Source organism: Botryllus schlosseri, chromosome 2 (genome assembly GCF_051294905.1).
Source record: "Botryllus schlosseri isolate E-star chromosome 2, Bs_hap1, whole genome shotgun sequence".
Taxonomy (NCBI): Eukaryota; Metazoa; Chordata; class Ascidiacea; order Stolidobranchia; family Styelidae; genus Botryllus; species Botryllus schlosseri.
In genome coordinates this window covers 11,208,514-11,220,732 of record NC_137237.1, presented here as the reverse complement: position 1 = coordinate 11,220,732, position 12,219 = coordinate 11,208,514, and the positions used below count along the sequence as shown (strand labels likewise).

Below are 12,219 nucleotides of genomic sequence, written 5' to 3'. Positions count from 1 at the left end.
TATGACGAATATAGCCTGCTTGAGTAGCTTGTAGTCTGCGAACAACATTCTACTTCCTAAAACTTTACGCTAGTACATCGCCATTCTGAGTAACATGGGCGATGCCCACTGTTACCATAAAATAAGTAATATTTTATTAAAGTTTAGTAAAAATCGAGCCAAGCTTGGTGTACAGAAGTTAACCATTCTCATGTTTATGGGAATGCACTGTTGTTGTTGTCTAATAAAAAAAATATGTGGCGCTCATTGCCTTTTGCACCACGCACTGTGAACTGCATTTTGCTGTATTCATTTCCCATATTCAATTTCATTCAATTTCCAAGTTTTTGCGAACTTACGTAACTAACTCTAGTTCTAATTCTAATCTAATTTGAAAAAAGCTGTGTAGCTCTAATTCTAATCCAATTTGGAAAAACTGTGCAGCTCTAATTCTAATCTAGTTTGAAAAAAACTGTGGAGCTCTTATTCTAATTCTAATCTAATTCAGGAATGCTGAAAATTTTCTAGTTGTCCAAGTCTGCTTGAGAGTCACCTTCGAAAGTCGATTGGCTTAACTCGAGTGAAAATGTGAAACGACTCGAAATGAATTGTGACTCGAAGGTAGTGACTTGATCCCAATACTGAGAGAGTACGAGATTACTTTCCACAGTCATATAAATGGGTGAATGAACGTGAATTCATTGACGATTAACGACAGGTGTTCACTGTCCACACGCAACATGTTCTGACATGCCTAATAATACTGCAACACAAATGAATAAACCACGTCTTCAACAAGGACCGCCGGGAAACCATCTACACAGGAAATACGAACAGGCCAACTGCACAATATCCGTAAATGGCGATTCGTGATTGCTATTAGTCAGCGACAATAGGAACTACACGTATTCAACATAACATATCCGACTCACAGCAGACAAGTTTTGGATTATACAACATTCATTTTGAACCGAAATGCCGAACTACGACAGTGAACAAACTCATATCACCACAGAAACAACCTAGCATGTCTTGATAGACTTTAGTAAGCAAAGAAAACGACCTAACTTAGTCGACACAACCCACATGCATACACCTAAAGTTTCTACACAAACGTCTAATTGTCATAATGTTCTGAAATGTAACTACTGGCGCGTTAGAACAGGCCTGACCGTGAAATGAAAAAAGGCGTTCAGGGAGAAAAAAGTAGCCTGCCTGTATTCAAGTCATCCCAATCAGTATGCAAAGGAACTACAGTAACATATTCACATGAGAATCGCAAAACTTCCAAGTGACACATTCTATCACAGATAATAATTAACTTTGAACAATTCTCCTCCAGTATGTTACGGTATATTTGTAGATGACATCAACGCAGCATCCTTGTTCGTCCGTGAAGAAGATGAGACGTTCGATATGTTATGGTTGGCATCTCTGAATGAATCGTGGGTACAGACAGACGTCGCGGATATGGTATTGGTTGCACAGCCAAGTCAAAATTCTTTCCAATCCCAGTCCATAACCGCCATGGGGGCAAGTACCAAATTTTCTCTGAATACACAATTAAATGCTCAATAAGATATTCCTACATTATTGGACAACATATGAAGGGATATCTTTCATTACCGCTTTAACAAAATTGTAAGTTAATCCTAGAAGTCAAAAATTCACTCAAGAAGAACAACAAATCAACCCTTACACATTTGATTTACCGATTTCACAGATGACGAAGAGAGACTCCATGCGCCAATTGAGTCACTCGGTATTCACAAGTCTAAAAAGTTCCTCATGCAGTAGTGTAAACAGAAGAAACTCACCTGATCTGTGTACCAATAATATGGCTTGGATGAAATTCCTTCAGTTTTGTATGCCTCCATCAATTCGGCATGATCCCACATCCTCATAGAGCCACCAACTATCTCGCCAACATTTGGCATCAACAAATCTACCTGTTGTGGGAAAATATTACAGTAAATCCTTTGCTTCGGAGCTAAAAGGAACCGAGATAACTCACAGACTCTGTGAGAGTTGGGTCGTCAGCACACTTTTGCATGTAGAAAGACTTGATATGCGCTGGGAATTTGCAAAGTAAAATAGGTTCATTGATGGCATCCGTCATCTTGCGTTCTGGCATTTCTGGTATATCTTCGCCGTATTCATAGTATGTACCTGGCAAAAATTTGGATGGATAGTCTTGGCATCGTATCAGTAAACATATAAATGAAAAATAGTTTGGTCCTACAGTGCGAGGTTCAACCATATGATGATGAAATATATTATAGTTAACCCAACACGAAGGGCGGATCTGGATATAATAAACTATGTCGTATCCCAGCAGCGTAAAGAACATTCGATTGCAATGTACAGTAAATCACTGATCCACTGACAATTCACTTGATGCGGAAACTTATATATACATATATATTATACAAGTATTGAATGACAAGTACCACTGGTCCTGATAAAAAATTGAACACATTTGGCTCAAAAGACGAGAAATTTTCAAGTTTTTTTACACTGGCATATTCATTTACATCAGTGGTTGTTAACCTTCGCGCCAACGACCACCAGGGGGCCATTTAGATTTTGAAGGAGCCGATTTGGAGGGCGCTGAAGAAACATGGAGTTGCAATTGATGGTGCAGTGCAGGGGTCGGGAACCTTTTCTGTTAGGAAAGCCATATTGGCCCTATGCTTTCCATTCAACACCCAAAGAGCCATACGTGTCAATCAACTGGTACGGTACGTCACGATTGAAATTCGAACTCACTACATGGGATTCGTCGTGTACGCCCCATTTTCTCTTTAAAGACTCATACCATGCTGAGTTACTTGAGTTACATAGATCTTTTGCATGGATCTTTCGCAAGCTACATCTTTTTAATTTCGCTTTAACACCTGATAAAGGAGCAGAGCTGCGAAAGCTTATGTAAATAATAAAGCTATATTCATACGAGTGGACATTAAAAAGGGTGTGGAAGCTATAAGGTCTTACGTTTATATGTATCGCCTGCTATCGGTCAGGAGAGGCAAGTGAGACAGTGCCTCGCCTGTGAGTGAACGAAAATTAAATTGTGAAACCTTCAATGATTATTATTGGAATTTTCTATCGATGTTCATGAACGACTGGATTTCGAACATATTTAACCCCAAAATCATGTAACGTGTATATATATATATATTGTTCGAAAATGAAGCGCAGAAGGATAGCTAAGGCACAGGTGAGGCACAGACGGGCCAAGCCTCAACTGTGGTAGCACAATTCATCGTTAATAGTTTACAATTTATATTAGGTGACATTATTCAAATGTAACTGTCGCACTGATTTCAAAATCTAAATATTGATTAACTTTTCAGTTCTTGAAATATTCGGCGATAATATATCGTTGCGCTTAACGCTTACATTTTCACGGCGTTACTACAGAAGCTACATACCAATCAAGATCGTTGATAGCTACGGCGTTGTATGTAATTTGAATTTGTAATTGTGAATGTCACTTTTGAAAAAAGGTTCATTTATTGCCGTGGACCAGGAAGACAATGAGTATTTGAAAACTGCATTGTCATACAGGCGTAACCATATCTGCTATTCTCTTCGCTCAATCAACTTATCGTGCAATCCAAGATTTCGAGGCGTTTCGACAAGTTTCGGCAATATTGATAAATGTACAAAAATGAAAATTTGACAAAGAGCCATATCTTCTACCCAAAAGAGCCATGTATGGCCATAGGTTCCGACCTCTGGTGTAATAGTTCTCATGGAGATGCTTGTTAACGTTTGTTTTGTATCGTTACTACCGTATCTTGCCTGTCTACTAGTTGTTTGTTTTTGTTATTATGTCATACAGACAAAATAGTTCCTACATTTCGAATTTGATTCACCCGATCACTGACAGTCGCTACTGATGAGAGCCAGTCGAAAAGATTTTAGCGAATATATTAACAAAACGAAGTTAATGTCTCGGGAGATATAGCGTTCTATAACAGTTGAACTGCAGTCCTATATAACCCGGAGTTATCGTTGCAAATTTACTTCTGACAAAATTCATTAAATCAGACAAAATCGGAGTATTTCGCTCGAAATGTACAGGCGATGTATGCTACATTTTCCACAAATGACATGTTTAAAATAATTCATACAAATGTGGATTATGTGCTTCATGCGCGTCCTTTTAAGACCACTAAGTCATCCTTAGTTCCATCACACTGGATAGGGGTGTTCCCAACAAAATGTTCCAAACTATGTATTGTATCTCACAATACATGACTAGTCTTAATGTCGAAAAATGGCATAACTACCTACAGTGAGAAAATACAAGTTTCACAGCGTTCTGGGCAAGATGGTTAATTGAATATCCTTGTATTCAAAAGCTACCATATGAAAATGTCAGTATATTTTTTCATCATGCCAAGAAGAATGATTCTGATCAATGTTGTGCACCACAACCTCACATGCACATTGCATAATAATGAGTTGCATATTAAGTTAACTGAGTGCAGTACCGTAATTTTCCATGTATAATGCGCAAAATTTTCACGATTTTTTGCCCTAAAATCAGGGGGTGCGTATTATACATGGTAACAGCACGCTTGAAAAAATCTCCCTCAATAAAAAACTTGAAATCACACCTTTCTTCATGTTTGTTTCCAATCACTTTCGCATCACTTTCAGCCATCGCGCCCAGTAATTCGTATTATCAATTAGCGAGAAACGTGTTACCAATTAACGAGCAGCAAAGCTGAGTTAGTTTGCCGTTTGTACGCGAGCGAAATTAGATCATTGATAACGAGCGAGCATTGCTGCAGGCGCGCGCGGCAATCCTCGCTAATCCATTGTGTCAAAGACAGGCCTGAACAATCGCATATACACCAGGCCATGCGCGCAAGATATAATCGCTTGCGTAATCAGTCGCACTCGCATCAGACCTGGTGCGCACGACAAAACCGTTGGCCTGAGCAATCGCATCTGTTACAGGCCTCGTGCGTGCGTAAGATGTCGTGTCGCCGGCCTAAACTATCGTGTTGCCGGCCTCACAGGCTTTGCGGCTATCTAATTTTGTTTAGAGACAATGCAGTTAATCGCATAATGATTAGCGATGATTATGTGATGATTGTTGAACAGCAGGGGTGGCCAACCTTTTCAGTCAAAGGGCCACATTCGATCGACGAACTATTGCGCGGGCCACTAGCCGCGCGAAAATTTTTCGAAGTTCATAGGTCTATAATATTGTCACTCGACTCTATTCCGGGCCTGCTGTATATCGCTGGGCTCAGTTTGCAAGGACTGGACTATTCGGCGCCTTGACATAGGACATAACGATATCGAAAGCTTCGATCAACATGCGTCAATCAATTTGTGCCAAGGCTTCATAGTCGACGGTCTTCCTGCGAGCGCAAAAGCAAGGTCCCGTAATCGCGAATAGACTCAATCTGATACATTAGGCGTTCTTTCATTTTCACAAAGGGATAACAATATTAAAAGCAAGAAATCGAATGACAACATGTTGCGCGAAGCGTGTAGAAAATTTTTACTTTTGATAAATCTATCGCAAATTATTATGCTTTATTGTAGTGTACTAAGATCTACCAAAATGTGACTAGCTCATGGATCTGCCAATGCATCGGAACTGATATTTTAGTCATCACATCTGAAGTGTTGCGGCCAGACTAATCAAATTTTTGGTTGGCCTTGCAAGTTCACAATCTGTGCAATCCATTTTTTATAATATTACTTATTTCTGAAATTACCTCGCGGGCCAAATGTGGTCCGCGGGCCACGGGTTGGCCGGCCCTGTTGAACAGTGACATCGCAAAACATAACGACATGTCGACATAGTATACCGAAAACAGCTATTCGTGTACTGCAAATGCAGGGTGCGTACTATACATGGGCACAGGCTTTTTCCCAGAATTTGCATGCCATTTCAAGGGTGCGTATTATACATGGGGGCGTAATATACTTGGAAAATCACGGTATTTTCTCTATTTACCCAAACTGATTTCAATGTGAGAATAGGTCTATACAATAATTTAGGTCAATTTATTAGACATATATAACATCTATAACACTAAACCCAATATAGCTTCACCATATCGACAATCAGAGTTGAAATCAGGTTGTGTACATTCCTCTTGAACCCGAACCCGCTATGTAGGTATAAGCCGTACCTGACGGATATCACCACAACCATGATTTTGATCCCGATAATAGTTCATACAATAATTAGATCGTTACCAAGTTAACAGATCATCGGGCGCGATTCAAGCGCGAACTATGTGATATTGTCAAGTCTAAACCCGAGAAGACCGACCGTACCTCATCTTCGTTTGTGCACCTCTTAATATATGGGCGGCACCACACCATGAAATTTGTGTTAAGGACGCTGGAGGAAAAAAGCTTGAAAAACACTGATTTAAATGATCGGTTTCTGATTTATAGTTAGGTGCCCAACTTATAGCGAAATACGTACCATCATCTTTTTTGACATCATGCTCTCTGAGCCATTTAATTGCTTCTGAATACTCCATCCGTTTAAAGGGCCTTTTGGGTGGTTCAAAATCCTAACAAAAACAGATATGTTATTACCTGAACAAATCAAGATTTCAAAAGGTCGCACATCACAACAAATCAGACTCATTGTAGTAGTTGAGTTCATAAATAGACGGAAAACTAGAAATTATACAATTGAATACAACAGTGTTTAAAAAATTATGTACATACTGGGTTGAGATCTTTAATAAGTTGACCAGCAGGAGTTTTCATTACTCTGTCGATCACATCGCATACAAGGTCCTCCAATTTGTCAAGAAGATCATTGAAAGTTATAAATGCGCACTCAGCTTCCACGTGAGTGTATCTAAAACAAGTATAATTATACAAAAATGCTGAAAGACTAATAAAATTGATTTACGGAGTCTCATTGATATCTGGATACGGTAGATTTAGTAGAATTGAAATATTATGTCACGTATCATGAAACGAAAATCACACCTAGGATGACTCGATGACGTAGATGACATACAATGTTGACATATGTTCTCAGTTCAAAGGATTATATCTAACTAATTGAAGAACTGACAAGCACGTCTGACCACCGACAAGGTCCCAGTCTCGAAAGTGTGACTCACTCAAAATTTCATAGGGTCACAAACGACCAGGCCAACCCTGCCCAAGCATTAGAGTAGTTCAAAAATAACCTTTTTTGCGGATTCCAGGGATTCACTGATGAAATTGCTAGGTAGCCTATAAAAACGCTGTATACCAAATTTGACTTGATTCCAACTGGTAGCACAGAATAATTTTCAAATTTTACTGTCAACCCCATGAAACTGTCGAGCTGTCAAAAAAACAATGCAAAACAAATCTGACGCAATTCTAACCTGTAGAAGCGAAGTTATTCAAGATTTTTGTTAACAATTCTGGGATTACCCATCGCCCTGGCTATTTTTACTAATCCAGAATTTTGAGCCACAATACCGGTTGGAAGTGCGCAAAAATTGTCAAGCATCGGTCTTTTAGACAACCGAACAATTTCATGAGGTTGACAGGAAAATTTTTTATAGCAAGTTAAAATTGCAACTCCTGTGTGTTCACATCAACCGTTAGGAACTGAGCCAAGTTATTTTTTTTTTAACAATTGAATCAGTGAATCAGGAAAAAAGTTTTTTTACCAACCCTAAGCACTTGAAACCTTCATGTCACAGCTTTTGTCACACAATATTGAATTTCAATATAAAATCACATGAATTTCTGGTGACACATTGAAATAGCACAGCTCGTGTCCCGAAACCTCAAGACATGATCTTAGACCGAGTCGAGATATAAATTACATGACTTCTGAACTGAAGGGTGCTGGATAAGTCAAAATAAACAACGTTTCCAGGAAAACTGTGCTTGATTTCACCCACACAGTGTACGAAAATCACTCTTTAACGGTACTGTGTTACCGTGACATCTTACTCGGCAAGATGTCTCCTTGTTCTGCTCTGCTCCGCCCGGTATGATTCGGCAAGGCAGAAGACGTCGCCAAGTGCGGGCAGGCAAGTTTCAAGGTAGAGCTGAGAAGATTGCGTCAGATAGGCTTGCTCCCCGAAGTAATCAAACTTGAACAAGGTCGATCCTCCTTCACATTGTGTCATAACTAGTGTAGGCGGTGTGACCTATAATGCGTTACCGGAAGTCTTATTGTGAAACTTGCGACAAAGGTATAATATATGCGGAACGACTGCAATAGACCATGGCCAACACGTTGACAGTTTCAAATATTGCTTGAACAAATAGCCTAACACTGAAAATAGGTAGGCCTCTACCCAAAAGTTGATACGACCACAAGGAATATCATCACACAATACAACACCTCGAAATATCCATTGTCAAAGTAGTGGTCTCTGAAAGCCTGCATGAGGTAGGATCGTATTCTCAGAATTTTCGAAGTGGATTCGCCCCGTATAACCAAATGTCTGTTGTCCAGTCGAACATCTACATCTGCGTCTTGGTTGAGAACGTTCTCTATGCCACCGGCTGGTGCTAGCCCAATCACTTTCCAATAGTCACAAATCAGCTCATGTCCCCCAGGTGCCTGAAAACGGAATAATGATGAGCGAATTCTTGACAACAGTGAAATCGGTATGTTCTTCCACTCACCGATTTACCCTCCGGGACTTTCGTCAGAGTTCCATACAGGGCAACTGTGCTTTCCGGAGATAAGACAAGTGCATCATAGGTTTGGCATAATTTATCTTGCAACACACATTGGACGTAGCCTGTACCATCTCGCAGCACAATGAACATCAGTGTCCTCCCTAGAGAAGATAAATTGTATTTGCAAGTGGTACATACCAGTGTTGGGATCAAGTCACTACCTTCGAGTCACGAGTCATCTCGAGTCATTGCACATTTTGACTCGAGTCAAGTCAAGTCAATCGATTTTCAAAGGTGACTCGAGTCAAGTCAAGTCACTTGTTTTTTGGAGGTGACCCGAGTCAAGTCAAGTCACGAGTCAAGTCAGAATTCAAGTCAGATTGAATTTTCCCAGCATGAGTAATGATGCAAAGTCATTACATTTTGCTAACAGGGTGAAGGACAGAATAATTGGCCATTTATCTTTAATCAAATAACGAATATAAAGTTAAATATATATGTAAAAAGGTGTTGTATCGCTCACGCAAACGAAGAACTGCTAATAGAATATGTGAGTACCTGTAAAGCTACATACTACAGTCTGTTATTATCAGCCAATATAACGGATCGAATACGAAGCCTCGAGAAGTTGAACAAATTGATATGGTACAATACAATATCATGGTACCCATCTACACATCCGTGAGAATAGAAACGCATAAACTATATATATTCGTTTGATTTAAATCATACAAGAGTGTAAAGGTGAGGTAAAGGTGAGCACTGCGCAATGTAAGCAATGAGCCGTCTAATAAACAACGACACGTTTCTATTTGATTAATCTATTGCTACTACGACAACGTAAGCTGTGATCGTTTTGACTGCGGTCAATTTATTTGTGATGTAACAATGAAGGATCAGTGAAACATGCAATCAGTGAATGACTGGTTGCTCTCACAAGTGAAGTGACACCGACATGGCGAAAATACATAAGATAGGGTGATTTAATCGACACCGTTTATTTAATGACTTGAAATTGACTCGTAAATTTTGCTCCGAGTCACAAGTCAATCCACATTTTTGAAGCACCGAGTCAAGTCAAGTCATTTCATTTTTGCAAAGTGACTCGAGTCAAGTCAAGTCATACGAAAAAGTTGACTCGAGTCTGACTCGAGTCAAGTCATGACTCGAGACATCCCAACACTGGTACATACGTATCAGTGTGGAGCGTGAAGGAGAAGCAGATATCGGCTGGATTTTTCAATTTAGGGCAGGAGCCGAATTTTCTGATTTGGATAGTGTAGAGAATGAAGACAAAGCCGCGAAGTGAATATTGGCCATATTTTCATTTTTTGATTGATATGGATTCATACTTTTTCCGATACGGGCAGCCAGAGTCGATTTTGAAGAAACAGGATCGAGTCGGACAGTGTAATTTGTTTCTTTGCACAGTTATGTCAATAATTTGGATAGAACGATTGCATTTGATTAGGTACTGTCCAACCTTCTTACTATTCACAGCCATTTTTTTTCAATAAATTCTGATGCGTATGGCCGCCATCCACTACCTGAATGCCTCCCAAATATCGTGAAGAAAGCGTCATATAAATATTATTTTGTCTTCTCTTTGCCGTGTTAGGTTCAGGCATATTGCAGAAGATAACAGGGCAGAGAATACCATGCACAAAAACAACTCTCACAAGTGAACGTGTAGGAGGAGAATCAATCATTTGTTAGTCAGCCAGTAAGTGTGATATTGCAGGACAGTAATATTATATTAGGGGACAGGACCATTGTGTTTATTTACATCAGACTCGTGAAATCTATACTGTCGGCTGATGGACTGCTTGTTCCAGATGGTTATGATTTATTTGATACCGATGTGAAACCGTGACCATCGCGGTATAAAGTTAATGGTGCTTATGATTCCATGGACCAGAAAAAGATGTTTGGAATGCAAAAGAAATGGCAATGATAGATTATAAAATGGATTAATTCAATGTTAAACCATATGTTCCATCGATAAAATCCCATGAAAGGAGTATGAACATTGAACATCGCTAACGAGACACTGTACTGAAATCTGTAACAACCTCAGCACAAATTTTGTTTCAAGAAATGAAGTGAAATTTAACAGTGGTTTAATTAAGTTTGAATCGCATGATTTACTTTCACAGCCGTAGGTTAAACACCGCACTGATACATAATTTCAGAAGTACAACAACACAATTCCAGATACATATTGTTCAGAAAATATCATTCATCAAGGATTATCCACAAAATTTCTAGACCAATTCGAAAGGACGTACTGAAAAGAAACAATTGACACATACATACCCTGTCTTCTGAGTCGGTGCACCCAGCCGCTAACTTTTATTCTTTCGCCGCGATGGTTTTCGCACTGGCGAATTTTCAGCTGTATTAAAATTGATAGAATAATTTCATATCAGCAAAGCATGACTAATTAGGTTCAAAGAGGCGCTGTCATGCAGTATTAGATTGTCAAAACATTATACCAAAATCCCGAAATGCACGGTTCACTGAATATGGACTGTGCACCATGCAGTAACTACTAACAAAATAATTACCGTACTGGTCGAATAATGCCTACTCGATAAACACACAGTATGCCTACACACACAACGCACATATTGTAATCAAGTGCCTTACCTCTTTCGCTGCAGGTAAAGATTTATCTTCTACGATCGTTATTTTCTTCGCATCCTCCAAGTTTTTTTCACGCCTATCCGCATCTTCCTGTTCTCGTTGCTAAAAGAAAAACATGCATCTCATGGGAGTTAGAACTCGATGCTTGTGCACGAGTTCATACTTTTCGCGCATCATCTTTTCTTTTTTCACCTTGATATATTTTCACTTGCTTCTTCAGCTGTGCCTTGGCAACAGATTCATAGCCCTGGAAACATGGTAAGCGTGTAACTCGGCGGTAATAAAATTGGTAAATGCCAAATATCTACATTTCCTTCTTTAGCATCGACATAAATGGATGGCCACGGTTCAACTCTAGCAGAACGAAGTGCTTGCAACACTGTCTTAAATGGGCTTGCTTCAGATCCTTGACCTTCTATGTCACATCCTCTCTTTTCGCTGGTGTATATTTCCTCTAAAAATATGCACCAATTTGTCAATGCCAATACTGATTGATGGAAATGTGAAATACCCACTGATGGTTAAACTTTCCATTATAGAAGGATGCCACGTTAACAACAAACTTTACGGCTACAGCGATGATGTAGTTATTTCTGATGAATGAAACAAAGATGCATTGCTAATGCTAGTTCGAAAGGACATTATCGATATCGCAGCATAAATTTCATGCAGTGTGCTTTAGCAGTTTCTAACCACCGCGTCATCCAGGAATATCAATACCATTTAGACTTCCTGTTGACTGTCGAGCCAGTTGTGATATTCCTTCAAAGATCTGTGAAATGCCACTATAAGCTATACCGTATGATAAATACCAGCTCGTCGCCACCAGAGCAGGCCATTACAACCTTTTTACAGTGGCAATTGAGTCCAATGTATACGCAGATATAGCAATTATGGTGATAACTGATTCATTCATTTTCTACAGAGCATTTAAAGGCTCAAACCTGTTTGAGC

At 39.4% G+C, this 12,219-nt stretch overlaps 1 protein-coding gene across 1 annotated transcript; it reads right to left on the bottom strand.

Annotated features, from left to right (window-relative positions):
• Nucleotides 1–654: 654 nt before the first annotated feature.
• Nucleotides 655–11,858, bottom strand: LOC145433514 (asparagine--tRNA ligase, cytoplasmic-like). Its single transcript, XM_080310633.1, has 13 exons — nucleotides 11,781–11,858; nucleotides 11,574–11,719; nucleotides 11,429–11,512; nucleotides 11,269–11,367; nucleotides 10,936–11,014; nucleotides 8,623–8,780; nucleotides 8,336–8,557; nucleotides 7,939–8,138; nucleotides 6,700–6,835; nucleotides 6,449–6,539; nucleotides 1,994–2,148; nucleotides 1,797–1,928; nucleotides 655–1,530 (listed from the first exon to the last, which is right to left on the bottom strand). Exons 1-13 carry the CDS (start codon nucleotides 11,797–11,799, stop codon nucleotides 1,399–1,401), a joined length of 1,653 nt encoding a protein of 550 aa, XP_080166759.1. The 5' UTR covers nucleotides 11,800–11,858; the 3' UTR covers nucleotides 655–1,398.
• Between the last annotated feature and the right edge of the window lie 361 nt (nucleotides 11,859–12,219).